The 18,620-nt window shown below is 45.7% G+C and overlaps 2 protein-coding genes across 2 annotated transcripts; one reads left to right on the forward strand and one right to left on the reverse strand.

The window, feature by feature from the left end:
• The first annotated feature begins 236 nt into the window (after window positions 1–236).
• cd164 (CD164 molecule, sialomucin) lies at window positions 237–12,415 on the forward strand. The gene is made up of 6 exons (XM_067242141.1): window positions 237–422; window positions 1,157–1,225; window positions 6,171–6,254; window positions 6,858–6,974; window positions 8,318–8,401; window positions 8,572–12,415. Exons 1-6 carry the CDS (start codon window positions 359–361, stop codon window positions 8,736–8,738), a joined length of 585 nt encoding a protein of 194 aa, XP_067098242.1. The 5' UTR covers window positions 237–358; the 3' UTR covers window positions 8,739–12,415.
• A 2,478-nt stretch (window positions 12,416–14,893) lies between these two features.
• cep57l1 (centrosomal protein 57, like 1) lies at window positions 14,894–18,593 on the reverse strand. Its single transcript, XM_067241985.1, has 11 exons — window positions 18,484–18,593; window positions 17,880–18,030; window positions 17,500–17,679; window positions 17,294–17,415; window positions 17,016–17,132; window positions 16,791–16,868; window positions 16,603–16,701; window positions 16,311–16,391; window positions 15,919–16,178; window positions 15,685–15,829; window positions 14,894–15,597 (listed from the first exon to the last, which is right to left on the reverse strand). The coding sequence occupies exons 1-11, from the start codon at window positions 18,502–18,504 to the stop codon at window positions 15,373–15,375; spliced, it is 1,479 nt and encodes a 492-aa protein (XP_067098086.1). The 5' UTR covers window positions 18,505–18,593; the 3' UTR covers window positions 14,894–15,372.
• Between the last annotated feature and the right edge of the window lie 27 nt (window positions 18,594–18,620).

Genomic DNA, 18,620 nt, shown 5'->3' on the forward strand with positions numbered 1-18,620 from the left:
CATTTATTTACACTATGCACAACAAATGTGGGTCAAGAGTTTGTTGTCCTTGCTACACTTTCCTGGTGTAGGACAGCAAGTGCAACAGCGAGCAATAGTTCCATCAACTAACTTTTAAAGACTAACCATTTCCTTGCACACGTACCTTTAAGAGAGCTTCCCATCATGACACTCCTCCCAATCTTCTCTCCGCAAGCAGTAAAAACTGCCACATGACCTGTCTAGTGGAAGGAAGTAGCAATTTTGCTAGCAGCAGTAACAGCGCGAGAATCCCCGTAACCAACAGAAAATAGTCACTCGCCCTCCCGCGATCCAATTCTATCCCGGTTGAACAATAAGGGAATATAGATCAAACAACATGTATTTCAAACTTTTCTTCGTGTCACTAGTTCTGGTTGGTGCAACAACAGCTGCCGACGCAGGTAAGTTTCCGACCTCTCTAAGCCCATCTGCCTCGCGCTCTCTTTGCATCGAAAAGAGCTAGCACTAACATTTAGCTAGCTAACACGCGTCTGTTGACATTTTAAGTGTGTATGTGTTGAATTTTGATGCAGGTGTATACATATTAAAAGAACGCAGGCTTTAAAATAGTTTCCTACTATGTATGAAGGCTGTCAACTCTATTCACGTTTTCAAATTAGTTATATAGTACATAAATGGCTAACAGCACAGCCCCCTTATTCGTCACTCTGAACAATCAGTTACCAACACTGGCTTGATTCTCTTAGCTAGCACAGTCAATGGTTTTCCACAAAAATCTAAATGTATTAGTAGGCTACATGACCATCAGTAAATAACTAGCTACCCGTTGAGTGTTAACTACAGTTTGTGGATTGTAAATGAAGAACAGTTATCGCATTCTCTTTTTAGAAAGGCTGCTATATTATGTAAGGTTTAACAGCAGACCTAGCTTAGCTGCTTCCCTCTCAGTTGCGTCACATTAATTTATTGTAGAAACAGCTCTCGCCCTAAAATCAAATGTCAAGCCAGTAATCTTGCTGCAATCGTAAGCAAATGTTCTTCCTAGCCACATGAAAGGCCCAATGTGTAGCAGGACAACATTTAAAATCATGATACTGAAGGTTTCCTTATCACTAACTTAAACCCGTGAATTCTCTTAACCTCAGAATATGATTTTGAATCCCGTCTTTTTCAGACCAATGTCTTGACTTGGACTGCCAGGCCTGTGGAAACCTGGCTGGGTGTCAGTGGATGAATTGCACATGTGAGTATCTCACACCTGGGATTACATCAATCACAATGTTGGATATGTAAACTCTTCTGTCTTTAGACATAGAAGCTTATGTCAGTAGCTTCAATAGTTAAAATATTTAGCCTACCAGTAAAAGATGGAGATAGTTGACTGCTGGTCAAGAGGACTTGAACAGGGTTGCACAAGTCACTAAATTCTTTGGAAACCATACCCTGTACAGTGTCACAATAGGTAGTCTAGTTTAGAATGAAAATGCCAAATTAACTTCCTCATCTGACATTTCCCAAAGAAGGCTAAATATCTTGCGGTCCTTGGACCAGAGCACTTTGCCATGCAGTAATCTCGTTATGATAATGGTAATGTTGCTTGATCTACTACTAGAATAAATTAAATCTGTGGCCCACACTCAGGAAATGTACACAGGAGGCAGATGTAGTTATAGTTGTGGTTGTCATTTAGTCTCTATGGTCATTGAGCTGAGAGCTCTGAGTTCTGCTCCTCTCTCACCAACTGTCTCTGGAGGAGGGGATCCCTCTCTGAATTGCTCCTCCCAAGGTTTCTTCCATTTTATTTTATTTTTATTTTTTCTCCTGTTGAGAGTTTTTTGGGAGTTTTTCCTTGTCTTCCTTGAGGGTTTAGGTTGGTTGAGGGGCAGTTCTATGGGTGTATGTGAAGCCCTCTGTGACATGCTTGCGTGTAAAAAGGGCTATACAAATAAATTTGATTTTGATTTACATTTACATTTATTCATTTAGCAGACGCTTTTATCCAAAGCGACTTCCAAGAGAGAGCTTTACAAAGTGCATAGGTCACTGATCATAACAACAAGATAGCCAAAAAACATCGCGAGTAGCCAAAACATGAAGCACACATTGTGAACAACCAAAGTAAGTGCCAAAGGGAAGAACCATAAGGGCATGTAATTAAACAAGTGATTTGAGTAACTCTCATATTAAATAGTATTGCTGTAGGTTTGCATATGACTGACCAGGTCCTCTCTGGTTTGCCTCTTGAAACAAGTGTCACAAGGACTTTTCTAGCTTTTTTTTTTTTTTGTCATTTAGCAGATGCTCTTATCCAGAAATGGGTGACTATTAATGTTACCAGACTTTTGAATAGAGGTTAGGCCGGCAGATTTTTTATTGGTGGCTGTAGCCAGGCAAAGATCATAACTGGTTACAGCCTCAGAAACAGACAGGTGAGCAGGTGTGTTGTTTCCTTGTGGGATTGAAGTGGAAGTTCATAACCGACTGGACTGGACTGGACTTGGATTTGTTGCAAGAAGGTTTGCGTGAGGGAGGATAGTGTGATTATCTTGAGTAAATGTTGGAGGAGGCGAGTCTTGTAGTGTATTCAGAGGAGACCTCGACGGCTTGTGAAAAGACGAGCATGACGTCAAACTATGGTGCTTAACAAAGATAAGTGTGTACTTTGACAGGCGTATGTAAATTGTGACTGTACACACGGACAGGCACACAGACAGACACAGACACACACACAGGTGGCTGTTGTGGCACTGTGGTCATGTGGTGATAATTATTTCTAAAGAGCTGCAGGAGACGGGAGAGGAAGCCAGAGGATGAATCACAGGAAAGATGGCAATATCCTCAGAAGGAGAAAGCGCAAACGAAAAAATGAACAGAGGGATGAAGGACCCAAAAGGGAGGAGATTATTTAAAATAGTCAATAGATCGAGATTTTAAACGCACAAAATGACAGAACCTGAGGTGTGAACCTCTTTCCTACATGTTACCCATGCTACAAACAGGAAACCTGACAGGAAACTTGGCATTGGCCCCTCCCCCAGCAGTAGTCAGTGACTGGGTGAGCCAGGTCCAACGCCCTCCTCCTGCTTGGCCTCCCAATGTGAACTGGGCCTTACTGGATCCTATTTCAGCTCTGAGCTGTTCGACAGGACTGACCAGGTGTTACCATAGTTCCAGCAATCGTTTTCCAGTTAGACTGGTGACGTGGAAGAAAAACCCCAGCATTGTATTGTTGGGCCTTTCTGACTGTTTAGACACTGGTGAAGAGTGCTGAAATACAGGACAGGTGTTGTGTGTGCCTTCTGTTGGTGAAGCAAGCTGCTCTTGAGAGGTTGTATTCATCATGGTTTCCTGGTTTGCTCGATTTAGAAGTTTAATTATTACATTTTTATACATTTCCTGTTTTTCGCCTGCCAACCGTTGCATCAATCAGGTGACTCATTCCAGGTCAAAGTTCAATTGATGCATTTTTATAGGTCACCTGATAAATGGTTCAAATATCAAGTCTCTCTCTCTCTGTGGTTTGGCTGGAAAATGTTGTCTTTGTGACAATTTGACAAAACCAACAAGATGTAGAGATCCATGTCAATCTGGGTCTTTAGACTTGCTGTACTATAAGTGTGTCACTGACCATAAATTTGTCTTAAGGACGGGTGTGGGTTCCCAGAACAGTGTTATCAGGTTTCCCACAATCACTGCAGCTCAGAGTCCACTGATTCACACACCACAACTAACGAGTCACAGCCACCCGATGCTGATCCTAACCCCAGCCGCCCTATGCTGCCCCTAACCCCAGTGGGACCAGCAGCTCCCTACAAGCTCCACCACACATTAAGTCATAGACCAGCTCTAATGCCTCTCTCAAGCCAAACAAGAGATCACTGATGAGGTATGAACTCAAACAAGACGTTTGAAAACCATAGGTAACGATTCCTGCTGGGTGTGTGGGAGCTGTCCGTGGATGTGCTGTTGTAAAGAACAGGCGGGTCAGATGAGCTAGTGCCCTGGGGCCCCACTGTTATTACCACATCTATCTCTGGTCAAGGGATTTAATGTGAACAAGGCTTTGGCGTCACTAGCACGTTTAGTTCTGGAGGCTGTATTATAATGTGGCAGACCTACACAAACACACACACACACTTGTGTCCAATCACTGGGTAGAAAAAGATACACAGCCATATCATATTGATTATCAGCCTTGAGGCAGTTTCTCAGACAGACTATGGTCTGGTTCTGGAAGCTTCCTGCAGTCCTCTCTGTAGCTCTGCAAACCCAAGCAGTGAACCCGTGCTTCTGAGTTCACATTCACGTGTGTGTGTGTGTGTGTGTGTGTGTGTGTGTGTGTGTGTGTGTGTGTGTGTGTGTGTGTGTGTGTGTGTGTGTGTGTGTGTGTGTGTGTGTGTGTGTGTGTGTGTGTGTGTGTGTGTGTGTGTGTGTGTGTGTGTGTGTGTGTGTGTGTGTGTGTGTGTGTGTGTGTGTGTGTGTGTGTGTGTGTGTGTGTGTGTGTGTGTGTGTGTGTGTGTGTGTGTGTGTGTGTGTGTGTGTGTGTGTGTGTGTGTGTGTGTGTGTGTGTGTGTGTGTGTGTGTGTGTGTGTGTGTGTGTGTGTGTGTGTGTGTGTGTGTGTGTGTGTGTGTGTGTGTGTGTGTGTGTGTGTGTGTGTGTGTGTGTGTGTGTGTGTGTGTGTGTGTGTGTGTGTGTGTGTGTGTGTGTGTGTGTGTGTGTGTGTGTGTGTGTGTGTGTGTGTGTGTGTGTGTGTGTGTGTGTGTGTGTGTGTGTGTGTGTGTGTGTGTGTGTGTGTGTGTGTGTGTGTGTGTGTGTGTGTGTGTGTGTGTGTGTGTGTGTGTGTGTGTGTGTGTGTGTGTGTGTGTGTGTGTGTGTGTGTGTGTGTGTGTGTGTGTGTGTGTGTGTGTGTGTGTGTGTGTGTGTGTGTGTGTGTGTGTGTGTGTGTGTGTGTGTGTGTGTGTGTGTGTGTGTGTGTGTGTGTGTGTGTGTGTGTGTGTGTGTGTGTGTGTGTGTGTGTGTGTGTGTGTGTGTGTGTGTGTGTGTGTGTGTGTGTGTGTGTGTGTGTGTGTGTGTGTGTGTGTGTGTGTGTGTGTGTGTGTGTGTGTGTGTGTGTGTGTGTGTGTGTGTGTGTGTGTGTGTGTGTGCGACTTTCACTGTTCACCGCTGCCTCCAAGGCAGTAAGCCTGCCAGTGGAAACAGTCTACGTATGACACGCAACACAGCAGATAGCTTCAGGGTCACTTGTTGCTTGGCTGGGTGGCCGCAGACCCCCAGGTAAAGGCCTAGGTTTGAGACAGGCCTATATTGATTGATTATATTGCATGGTGGAGACTTCTTCAGTGGCCAAGATGACTCAGTGCTATGTCCTCGGTTGCCTAGCAAGCATGTCATTGGCCATGTGAAGGTCTTTGTCACTGATAAGCAGAGAATATCAGACTGACTTGTTCCAGTGGAGGATGGCAGCAGTGTGTTTTGTCCGTTTCTTTACGTAGTTGGATTCAGGTTCCCTTGTGGTGGTGTTAAAATGTGTGGTCATGAGTTGTGGACAGCGACGTTCATAATGTATGGACAATGAAACATACAAAATGCAATAGTTACAAATCTTGTAGGAGAATGGCCTCTGTATTCAGGTGGTGACCGGTAAATGCTACCCTCTTTGTTGGCCTGAATGGAGAACTGGATGACTTGCAGTCAGGCTACCAGTCAGTCTCAAGTTGCCAAGGGAGAGTGTTTTGGAGAGGCAAGATTTTTTTGGTTAGATTAAGTTGTCACTTGAACCACACGTGTCTCTCTCTCAGTCCCAAACTTTCATTCCCTCGCTCTCTCTCTCTCTTTCACTCGCATTACACAGCCATAGGCCAGGGTTAGCCTATCAGCAATGGAACCACAGAGGGAGCCCCCTGAACATGCAGGGTATGACTCAGGAGTTTCAGAGGTAGATGGTCTGATGGCAGTGACACGAACACGGGCACACACACGCACACACATACTGGAAAGATAATATAATATATGAAATTTTTATAGATTGTCTTATGTTCAGCGTAGACCACAATGCCCGTACCTCAGATCTGTCCTCGCTCTCAGGCCTGATTGGGTGATTGTGAACACATGCTGTGTGCTGATCACATGTGGAGACGTTGTCTCCAGATATGCTGACATGTCTTCTGTGTTTGTGCCCCGTGGTCAGTCACAGCTACTCCCGGTGTCAGCAACGTTTCCTGTGTGAATGCGACCAGCAACCCGGAGATGTGCTTAAACTCCACCTGTGCAGGTAAGGACAGCATCCAGTACCATCAGCAGGTCCAGGCTGTCTGGAAACAGACACATAGAAAAATGCGAAACAATGCATCTTTCTATACAGTTTTTCTTGGAGAAATCATTGATATGATATGCTTTGGTACCAACTATAAACTTGACCATGTCCTGCTCAGTATTACTGTATATCAGAGATCTCTTCAAGGATGTGGTGAAGTAAGGACTTCAAGAGAATGCAATTGGGGACTTCCCAATCTATGCTACTTCCTTTTATGTTAATCTTATGTGCCTCTTCATGTTGTGATGCCACCTGTTTCTTTGTGTGTCAGTGTTCTTCAAATGCTTACCTTCCTGAACTTATCCATGCCCTCCCTCCCTCCTTTCCTCCTCCCACCTTCCCTCATCCTGTTATTGGACCACAACAATTTGGAGGGTGTGAACGATGATTTTGTCAAACAATCGCTCATCCATCCATCATGAGGCCTCGGAGGAGGGAAGGATGGAAGGAGGCGTTTAGACCAGTGAACTTTTGAAACCCAAGTCCTACATCTTGTTAACGTGGTGGTTCTCTGTCCTCTCACCTTCTCACACTCTGTCCTGGTGTTAATCCCCTATGCAGTCGCTGACCCTACCCTTGCCCCGACCGCCCTCGCAACCAGCCCCCCTGCTTCTATTGCTCCTAGCCCCACCCCGACCGGCAACAGCACTAACAGCAGCACCGTGGCTCCCACCACAGGTGAGTCCTGCCCTGAAGCCTTGCCCCTGACCCTTGACCTTTGCTTCTACTTGTGGTTCTTGGTGAGCGTACCTTTTTGTGTTTGCAGGAACATCTGTTAGTGGTTAGTATTTAGGACTTTCTAGAAGGGGAACATTGAGCTCCCAGTGTGTTCATTGGCTAAACGTTGCTTCACTTTATTTAGGCCTCTGACATTGTGTACCAACACACACACACACACACACACACACACACCAGGGATGGCCTTTTTTTTTGTCCACCGGCCACTGTGGCTGGTGGATTTCAAAATCTACCGGCCACTCAATGTTTTTACCAGCCACTTTCTTGTTTTTAACCGACAATGTGTAATTGCATGTGAAAATTAATACTACAAGATCTACAATACTTAAGCAGTTTATTTAATCTCAGTCTCAATGAAACACTGACACTTTCTCATTTATACATACACAAACCACGAACTGATATACATTTCATTAAATGAGTAGGGCAGATTAAACAACAAACTAACATTCCTCCACCCATCCTCCCCACTCCCAGTACAGTTTACTCCTGCTCATCAGAATCAGATACTGAAGTTTCAGAGGTGCTTTCCTGAGCGTTCTTCTTCCACGACAGGGGACAGCACCCCGACGCGAAGCGGGGTGTAGCTTCGCTCTGAAGGGCTTATTTTCCCAATAATGACAACGGCGTTCTATACATTATCCCGATTATTACATGGCTACTTGCCCAAAAAAAAACTTAACACAGTGTGTCTTATTACAATTTATATGTTACCATTCGTAGTGTTGATCAGCAGAGAAATAGTTCGCCAAAGACGTTGAACTTCATAGACGTTGAACATTCTTTAGGCTTCAAATCAGCTGACGTCGCTAAGCAACGGAGTACGCTGGAGTTGAAAAGTTACCGGACTACTTGTGGAGTGCTACGAAAGACTTGAATCCGAGGCAAAAAGGCCACTTCTCTTGACAGCGGTCAGTTATACATAGCAACGGTCTGGTATCGAAAAATAATTGACCGCAGAACGTTGGGAAGGCCCATTCAAGTGAATGGGGCATTCTACAGCATTAAGAACAGCCGTGTAAAAATTGTATTTACCCGCCACGGTGGCCGGTAGGTGAAGCGAGTTTACCCGCCACAACACAAAATCACCCGCATTTGGCTGGTGGCGGGTGCTAATTTCCATCCCTGACACACACACACACACACACACTGTAGTGTAGTAAATGGAGTAAATGGAGTGTAGTAAATGGAGTTGTCTTGTCAGTGAAACTAAGATGGTGGTGTAATGTAACTAATGTGACCTGACCTTACCTTTGACCTGACGTGCCTCTGTTGGGCCCCAGCTGCTGCCAACATCTCCACGGCAGCTCCGACCACCGCCCCAAACGCCACCGTCCCCATCCCCATCTCCACAGCCCTACCCTCCAGTAAGTACCTCTACTAGAACAGAATGGCAGCACATCACACAAGCAGAGGCCAATACAGAACTCCAACTGGGCCGGATCGTCTCTAGATGACACACAAATGTGTTCTGCTGTCCCCTGGTGAGAGGCTCCAGTCACTGGGCCATAGAATAACCTGCATCTTCCTTCTCCAGATGTCACAGCAGCACCAGTGACCCCCACTTCTGGCCCACATAAGGACTCGACGTTCGACGCGGCGAGCTTCATCGGGGGGATCGTCCTGGTCCTGGGCCTCCAGGCTGTCATTTTCTTCATCTACAAGTTCTGCAAGTCTAAGGACCGCAACTACCACACCCTGTGAAGCAGCGCACCTGACCCCCCTCGACTAGCCCCCCCATGTGCCATCTAGAGCCTCCTAATAAACCCCCTACACCCACCCAGCATGCATCTCTCCCCAACCCCAAACAAACAGTGTTTCCAAGTCATCTGTCTTTAAACCCTCACCACTATTGCCATTGTGGCATTGAGCTACCTGTATTAGTTTGTGCTTGAGGCCTGCTACCTTCCTCTACTTTTCTATCCTGATAGGCACTCACACGCACCTGGGTTATGGATTACATACTGGTCACAAAAACCACAACAGTGGCATATTCAAGTACAGATGACATCATGTTGCCCCCCCCCCGTGCTGTCTTCCCTCCTACTACCCCATCATACTGTCAAACTCTCTTTACTTTGTGCTGACTGGAGGAAAACAGCTTAATTTACAGCTATACCCCCCTCCCTCCTGTACCCCATAGCTTCATTTATTTGAATGTTTCACCCGCCTGTCACTTACAGAAACATTTCAGTTGGCTATAAAATCAAGCCAACCTTTCTGTTGGGTGCATAATGTTGCCACAGCGTTTGGTGCCAACCAAACCTCCATGCAATCTTTCTGATAATGTCTTGGAAACACTGTTTGTGTGAGTCACTGTCGCCACCCCTGTCCTCAACTACTGTGTGTTTCTCACAGGCGACTGTAGATGGTGGAGCATGGCTTCTATTCTGGTTGAAGTCTATAAACAGATATGTTTATGGACTCGTCTGACTGAGTACCATAGATAATATGAAGGGGGGGGGGAGGAGAATGCACAAAGAAATTACAACCAGGAAATGGAAGCGGTGCTCCATCCAGACTGAAACCTGCCCTTAGACCAGAGCCCTCCGGTGTGTGAGGAGTGTGTGTTAGACGCTCCATTGGGCACACCGTTGTACATTTGACTCAGTTGACTTGCCAGGGATCGCAATGGCCCTTGACCTGCAAGTGACAACAGCACATGCCAACTGTCAAATGAGTAGCTCAAAGCAATAAACCATGTTGACACCCAACACCCCCTAACCCCCCCCCCCCCCCCCCCCCCTTGTCTCATCGACAGGAAGTAGGTCACCACAGCATCAGCCAAGTTCAGGCATGATCGATGGGTTCGCGGGGTCAAGATGAAAGAGAAGTCTAAATGATTATAATTCTACATGTGTCACTAAGAGAAAGAGGAGAGAGATCAGAACAGTGTGTACCTTCTCAACGTGGACAATGATAGCAGCAAAGTGCCTTTAATGTTTAAATGTCCAAAGTGACCGTGATAGGATAGGATGAAGATGATGCTCCGCCTCCTCCTGGCTGAGGCCGTTGTCATTGGTGGATGCAGATGTACACGGTGACGGTATCGCAGTGCTGATATTGGTATTGGAGCTCAGAGAGAAACCCTAGTTACCCAGCTGGACTGAATAGCCTTTTATTACTGAAGAGTTGAAGATACAGTAGTCTTTTATTGAATGAAGACTTGGTCTTGATGAATGGAAACTGATTTATAAGTTAGGCCCACCGCCCCTTTGGAGAGAATGAAAGATGGTGTTTCATGGCCCCCAGAGAAGTAGTGTGAGTTTCATTGTGTGGTTTTACATCGGATTGACCCACCCCGTTTCAGACTTGGAGAGCTGCTCTTAAATTATTGTGTCTGGATTCACTATTTTCTTCCCCTTTTTGTGTTATTTCCCCTTGGGCAGTAGCCTCCTGGCGAGTTTTTCAGTCTCTCAGGCTGACTGGATTGCAACAACAAAACAATGGTTATCTGTCAGAACATCAACATGGTTTGGCTTACAAGTCGAGTGTTTTGATTAGCTTGCTGCTAACAGTGAGATGTTGTCCCCTACCCACCTCATCGTCCATAGAACTGCCCTGTTCTGGCCTTCTGTTACCTCGGAGATCCAATTGTGTTGAAGTTGAATGGTATTGAAGTTGAAGAGTTCCAGGTTGCTTTGAATTTCTTGTTAGTATTGGTTTGTGGTGGCTTGCCAGGGATGAGACTTCTTCCTTTTCTTTATTCTGATTTCTTTTTTTCCCTTCTTTTCTCTAATATTGCATGTCAGATGCGTGAAATTCTAGCGGATTATTTAGTTTTCTGTTGGTGCATGTTCTTTCTCTTGGCTGAAGACATGTGAAAGAACCACTTGATTTACTTCTCTATTAGCCAGTATGCTACAGCAGAACATGTCTCCGTAATGTGGTTTGAAGCCAAAGTCAGCAGTCCTGGTCTGAAACATGGTGCATTGCACTGACTAAGCTGTTGTATTGTACTATTCTTTGCCTTGTCTTATTGTTTTAATATTGCTGCCAAAATTCTAGTCAATTACACAAATGCTTGTCACGTAATTTTGTGAAATATTTGCCAAATGATGGAAGGATAAAAACTAAAAATGAATGACCTTGATATTTTTGTTCTGTGTTATGATAACTATGAACGCGCTCAAGTGCAAGTCATCCAGTAAGTGCATGTCTTCTTTGGCCTTCGTCAGGCTCAGACTCTGGATCACCATCATCACGCCTATTTAAGATCCACCTCCAGTCACCTGATGTTGTTAGGCTACGTGCCAAAGAACACCCCCTCACCTCCACCGCCACCGGAAAGTTTAAGAACCAGTTTATATTTGTCTCAGAGCCATCTGCTTCTATTCTCAAACGATAAACATCGTCTCCTCCTTTCAAAGGGAAGGAATAGGTTAAACGCATCAGCGGTGGATAACTGCTTTGGGCTCTCCCTCCTTTCCACACCAACTTTTAACCAATTAACTGCTGCATTCCTCCGGCCCCGGCGGTAAGATGTGGATAGCATTATCTGCGTTGCCATCCCAAAACAACCCCAGTGTCCATAGCAACAGGTACAATTACTCCTTTTTTCCCCACTCTTACAGAGAGTTAAGCCACAACCCCTCCTTGCACCTCTTGAAGAAAAGTGCCTTACTCAGTTGAACATGTATACGAAGGGTTTTTATTTGTTGACTGGTGTTATCACATCCACTAAATATCAAAGGGATTTGGCACTTTCTGAACCCCTTGTTGAGAGTGAAGTCGGTAGATGTTTTCTGTAACTGAAAGCTGCTTTGAATGTCTTTATTTTATTTTATTCTTGCAACCACCATTTCAGTATCCCACACTACATTTTGGGGGAATGACCTAACAAGAGCCACAGAAGTATAGGGTTGCTACCTAACTGGTCACACACTGGCAACAAACGTTTCATGATGACTCGACCTGCATTCCTACCCAGAGTGGATTCTACATCCTAGCCTGGAACGTAGCGGTCTCTAAACACTTGGTGCCAGCAAGATCCACCTGTCAACATCTCTGGTGTTTTCTTGACTGTAGATGCATCTTTACGGCTCTGTCATTAGTCCCTTACCTGTGAAACTGACGGTGTCTAAAAAGCCTTTTAAATTCCCTTGCCTTGCTCTCTCACCATGTGCACATATACAGTACAGTCATGACATGTCCTGTCTGATAAAAGCCCATTACTCGTCTGATTGCTATCATTTCCTAGCCTTGTTTTGGACACAGACACAAGTTATGTAGATATGCCGATGCCACAGATCTCACTATGCTAATGTTTTATGCTTGTTTTATGTGGCCCTTTTCTCTGGAATTTTGTTGATGTGTTTTTTTTTTTTCTAGTTTTGCAATTAGTTTGAAGATGTTAAATCAATAAAGTTGTAATAATGTTATACGTCGTCTTTGTTTCTGTGTTTACTGAGTTCTTTATATAGGTAGTAACATTGTAATGATTCACTTTTCATTTTGTCTTCAGAGCAGTGCTTGTTTTTACTTTGGACTGACAGGAAATCCGTGTTTCCATTGAACAGCTTAGTGTGTGTTCCTTGCTGACACGCAATAGATACCGCCAATTTGTACGTTTATGATTACGTGGCAGTGAATCCCACTCTTGTAAGGGAGTTGATGGATCTAGCTGGAGAGGTGAGCTGAAGTGCTGAGTCATGGTTTGGAGCCGAGCTCCAAACCCTAGCTTTCTTTTTCCCCCACTGAGGTCCTCTTCCTCAGTATCTACTTGTTAACACAAACAGGATATTCCAGAAAACAAGTACAGGGTAGTGCTGTCATGGTCATATGCAAAACAGTGACTGGGACTGGATTTGTGGATAAACCAAACTAGAGATTAACACACTAGGAAATATTGTACTTCTTTCTTGTGCGTGCACTGCTAGTCTGCTATCTCCCATTGTCTCAAACAGGATACATAGCCAGTACTTAAGGCCAGAACATGTTTTGCTTACTTGGCAAAGAGTTCAAGTGAGACGGGAAGTGTGTGCATTTGAGAGACAGTAATTTTGTGCCTGTGAGTATTTGCATGCAGATGTGCATTCTCAGAAGTGCTATGATACATATTTGTGACACCAGTGGTGCTTTCCTACAGAATCTTACTAGCCAAGGCTGATCCTTTCCCAGAACCAGAGCTGCACCCAATAGCATGTCTCTGCTCCATGCTGCTTTCCATGAAAAACATTGTGACGCCCTACACTTAGTCCTCCCTGGACAGCGATGGTGAGCCACACGGACTCTATTTCAGTCAGGCACGTCTCTTATTCATGACCCCAGCTGCCCCGTTTCACAAGACGGTAAGAAATCCCTCGCCCTGTGTTCCTCAGTGACCAGTGTACTCAGTTTAAAGGCTTGTTATACTCCCAGGCTGACAGTGAGTCTCCTGAGGTCACTTGTGTGCTGTGAACGGCTCCACAGTGTGCCAGTCGTTGGAGGCTCAGAGACTTTCCAGCAAACCAGCTCCTTCTTGTGTTTGACTCGGTGTATGATGTTGAAGATAAGAGTTCAGATAGTTTGTTTGTATCGTTGGCACACCCACAGTGCCAGGACCAGCTGGCATGGGAGAGATGGCATAACTTGGCCCACCTACACAGACCCTGCTACTGAACTCATCTGCTTTGTGTTCAGGGCAATAGAGGGTCAAGATGGAGAGAACTGGGGTGGCATGGAGAAGGGATAGGAGACATATGGGTTTGAGGTAAATGAGTGAGATGTGGAATCCTGAGGAGAGAAAGAGGGAGGCAAAGAGTAGAGTCTGGAGCTCCTCTGGGTTAACAGGATTTTCTCCGCCCAGCTCCCCTTCACTAATCTAATGAACTAGAACAAGACAAAGCAATGGATTCAGTGATTTTTTCTCCCCCGTACTCCTCTTTTCGGCCATTCACTATCTCTTTCTAACACAGTGAGGTCCAAATTTCACAGGACACCCTAACCTGTATCTAATGGCCAAGGAGACTGTATCAGATGGCCGAGGGTTATGGAAGTGAAACAAACTGGCCATGAAAATGTGTGTGTGTGTGTCATCTGATGTACCCCCGTGATGAGTCAGGAAGCTGAGGAGTCCATTCAGTCCTGCTGTCTTGACCTTGTATACAATTTGACATATTTCACTTTCTCCTGCTCTAACCAAACACACTTGAATGCAAACAATGAGTCAGCAGTTGGATATGTTCCAACCTTATAAAAGGTAAGAAGCAGTCTCTCCCTGCTTTGGTTGTGTACAGTTTTCCCGGTGCTTTCTGTGCAACAGTCTTGTGGTCAGACTTTAGTTTATCTGCTGCTGCGGTCGGCCATCTGTTGATGTTGACACAAGCTCCAACAGATGCTGTCCTACACCTGCAAGCCTCAGTGTGATAAGGGGGTCGCATAGCCATACAATGTTTTCCTTGTTATAGAGCAAGTTGTCTAGATGTGTCAAGTGTGACCGATAACGAGTGGAGGCTTTGCTGATAGTTACCTACTGCTGTTAAACAATGTGGACAGAGATAGAATCATGTCTTTGCAGCCATATTCTATTGTAATTTTCTATGAATATGAACATTTATATTTACATGCAATAAAAATACAAGATCATATAAAAACCTGACTAAAAGAGCACTGAAGTAACCTTCCTAGCTAACTACTGCCACCTAGTGTCGTGGTGAGAGTATTGGATCATACATTTACTGTACTCGGGGAGTCACAGCAAGCTCAGTCACATGCTCAGGTCCAGAGCCTAACCGTGCTAACCTGGCAGTCATCCGGCCTGGTCACATGGTGAGCCTTCAGAGAGGCTTCACATATCTGGAGAAAGAGGGTGTACACATTCATTAAGACCGAGTTTGGTATTAGCCCAAAACATATGAAACAATACGTTAATTGACTCAAATCGCATTTATTTTATATGATATCTGTGCATGTACAATAAAAATTAAATACCAACATTATAAAAGCACACAGAAAATAGACATATAAACACATAGGAAATGGACAGAATCCTCTACAGCAAATGATTTGACTTCAAACATCATACATTCATTTGTCATATTCAGCCTAAAAAAAATATATATATAAAAACATAAAATATATATCGTAGTTTGGCGAAGTACAGAGTATGACAGAGTGCTAAAAGGGTCCTTCCCAGCCAACCGGTCAGAGTTGATCCTTTACAAAGAATCACGACTATGGTTCAACCTCTTTATATGGTCAAAGCAGGACCACATCTCTGCTCCAACATGACTGAGTGACAGACAGCTGCGTAGACAATTCCATCTTTCCACCCTGGCTACCACTTTATTTCAGAGACCACCTCAAGGTGCAGGGGATGAGGGAGGAGGACGAGGTGTGTGGAGAGCTAATGCAGGGTCTACGACTCCCAGCGGACATCATCCTTCCTCAGACTGGTGCAGAATCTCTGGGTCTCTCTGAGGAGCCGCAGGTTCTCCTGATTCGCCCCCTCCCGTCTAGACGCTGCCTTGACAGGGGAGGGCGCCGGAGCTCCGCCCCCAACCCCTCCCTTAGTCCTGCCGTCCTCACTGGTCGCAGGCCGGCGCGGAGCATTCTGGGGCTTGTTCTGTGTGAGCTTGTGGACCTGGGAGAAGACAGGAGAAAATATTGTTTATTTGGTTATCTTCCTATGATCTTCATAGTCTTCCTATTGTGCGTGTGCGGTACGTACGGTATCCTGGTGTTTGCGCAGCTTGCTGATCTGGGCTCCCTTCTCCTCCATCCTTTTCACCAGCAGCTCCAGCTCTCTCTCCAGGTCCTCCCTCAGTTCCAGCCTGTGCGCCCCATCTATCTGACAAACCAGGTCCTGGTGCTCACTGGCAGACCCACGCAGACACATTACAATGTGTGCACAGTATTCGCATGTGGTACTAGGGGCTATGTAGATGCCCTGAGGTGTACTTACAAGCTCATCTGTCCTAGTTCATCCTGTAAGGCCAGCAGCAGGTCTGAGAGGGAGCCCAGGGAGGGAGCTGCGTGTCCAGGCCCAGGGTCCTGGCTGGGGGGAGAGGGGGAGGAGCCCAGGGGCTTGTGGAGCGCCCTCCTGGCCGCACAGCCGGACCTGCGCACGGAGCGCACCCTCTCGCACAGCTGGGGCTGGTGGTGCTTCATCATGTGGAGAACACTCTGCATGTTGGCGTGCACCGAGTGGCTGGGGCTGGTCGACTGAAATGGGGGTTAGGGTTATGTAATGCAAGTCAGTTACAGAGAGATGTGTCCAGAAGTAATTGACCTCCAGAACATATTCAAAGGCTCATGGGACGTAATATAGTGAACCTAGGTGAAGCTCAGGCTCACCGTCCCAGCTACGAAGGGCAGCAGTTTGGCCTTTGGGACACCTGGTGGCGCTATGGCATCCTGTCTCGTGGAGCTGCTTTTCTGAGGGAGACATGTCAAGACAACAGAGTCATGTTGAATGGCAAGAGTGCATGTAGATTCCTCACAGTTTTGGTTTATCTTTCATGCCTTTCTTTTTGTGTAATATGTCCCTGCCATTGCCATCATCGTGTCTTATATTGCAAAAACTTTCAGTACATATCCATAATAATCCATCAGTTTTTGTCAACGGGATGTTTAGCAGTGGACGTACGCTGGAGGTTGTCTTAGATTTCTTCTTCTTCTTCTTTGGTTTGACCTCCTCAAAGACCGAGGGACACAGACGGAGGTTGCTCTCCAGCTCCCTCTGCAGCTAGGGACAAAAACAGCACCAACGGCCGAGTTACAGGACAGACTCCCCACAGTTACCGAGCGTGTGTGAGAATGACAGGTTATAGATACCTCATCTGCTTTCTCCTTTACTAGTTTGCGTTCATGTTCCTCTGCCAGCAGTTTCTGTTCCATCAGCTCAATCTTCCTCTGAGGAAAAGGAGAGAGGAACAGGATAACTAAGATAGCCTGACATTCTCCAGCACGATGACGGGTCGACACAAGTTCCAGGCAAACGACACTTGAAAGAAAGGAGGAGGCAGGTGGTTTCTGGCTGTGTCGGAGAAGCTCACTCACTGCAGCCACGGACTGAGTCTTGTTCAGTTTCCGACACTCCCTTTCCAGCATCTCCAGCTTCTCCAGCTGGAGGTGGTCCTCCGGGCTGCTCTGCTTCCACTGCCTCTGGAGGGAGGCCTGCCGGTGGGACAAAGACGCACATGAGGAGGCTCCACACAAGTCAAAAGACTGGAAGCATTTTCTGTTGAGTTCAACAAGTGCCGGCTTTGTCTTCTCCGGTCTCTGATCTCAAGCCGGCTGAGTAGGAGGGGCGGCGCAGACAAGGAAGAGAAAATCACCTGTTTCTCAGTCAGAGCGCTTTTGTCCTTCTCGGCGTTCTCCACCATCTTTCTCATGAAGTCCAGCTGTTTCTCCAGGAGCTTACAGCGGGCCTCAGCTGACTGCAGCTGGCCCACCAGTTCTGTCACACACACACACAAACCTCTAAAATACAAGATGGACCGGGAATCAGAGATCCCACTTGGGCTCCTGTCCGTTCAGCTACCTTTCTTCCTGGAGACGTCAGCCCCTGCAGAGCTGTGAGGAGGCTGCTTCTGCACGGTGCTGGAGCTCTCATAGCTGTGGGCAGCCTGGGAGAACTGCATGACGTTCCTCTCAGCCTGCTTCCTCTCCAGTTCCAGGCGCTGGATCTTTTCCTGGAGGGTCTTGAGAGCAGTGATGACAGCTGCGGGATACATGATACAACACTGTTAATCTTCAAAAAGCAGACAGAAACCACAGCATCAAAATGGTTTTATATTTGTTGTCAGATATTACTCAAAAGCTTGGTTTGTATGTGCAAGTCATGGAGGATTATGATATTATTGACTATGACATTAAGGACGATGAAAAAGGTTGAACTATTTCTGGATTTTTATTATTTACCTTTACTGCCAGCATCAGGTGTAGTGCGGTCCCGGTTCATGTTGTTGGGATGGGGAGCAGGAGGTCCCTGCACACGTGAGGGAGGAAGAATCCTGTCCGGGGGCTTGTAGTAACTCCCGATGTAACTGTTTTTGGATGGAGAGTCGAGAACCTAGAACGGATTGAGACAGTGGACTTGTAGAATAACATCGAACTAGCCTACCTCAAAATTACACAATGAATTCACCACAGTTATAATTAACGAAATGACAACATCACACCATTAGCTCTGGTAGTGTGGGATTACAGAAACTAAACTAAAGAAAAGCGTGCTAGAGCTCGCTATCTTGTTATATAGCTAGCTGGACATGTGTCGACACTGTTTGAAAAAAAGCTTGGAAACACACAACGAACGTTCCAGGAACACAAGCCACAAGCAAAACAAATTAAATGTTTTAGCTAGCAAAACCTTTGACGTATGTATTGTAATGTTACTGCACTAGTAGAACTAACCCCAACGACATGACATGAAACGTTAGCTAACACAAAGGCCATCAAGTTCGCTATTTTAGCTAGTTAGGTAATAACTTTAGTATTAACAAAGTTGCTAGAATATCTTTCTAACCTGATCTTGATAAAACTCCATAAGGCTGTACGGTTGAAGATGAAAGCCAAGAAACTTTTGAAATCACAAAAACAAATCTAATGCTTAGCCAGTTAGTTAGCTAACCAGGCATCTTGCCTACTGTAGAGTGCCAAGAG

Source organism: Osmerus mordax, chromosome 8, assembly GCF_038355195.1.
Source record: "Osmerus mordax isolate fOsmMor3 chromosome 8, fOsmMor3.pri, whole genome shotgun sequence".
Taxonomy (NCBI): Eukaryota; Metazoa; Chordata; class Actinopteri; order Osmeriformes; family Osmeridae; genus Osmerus; species Osmerus mordax.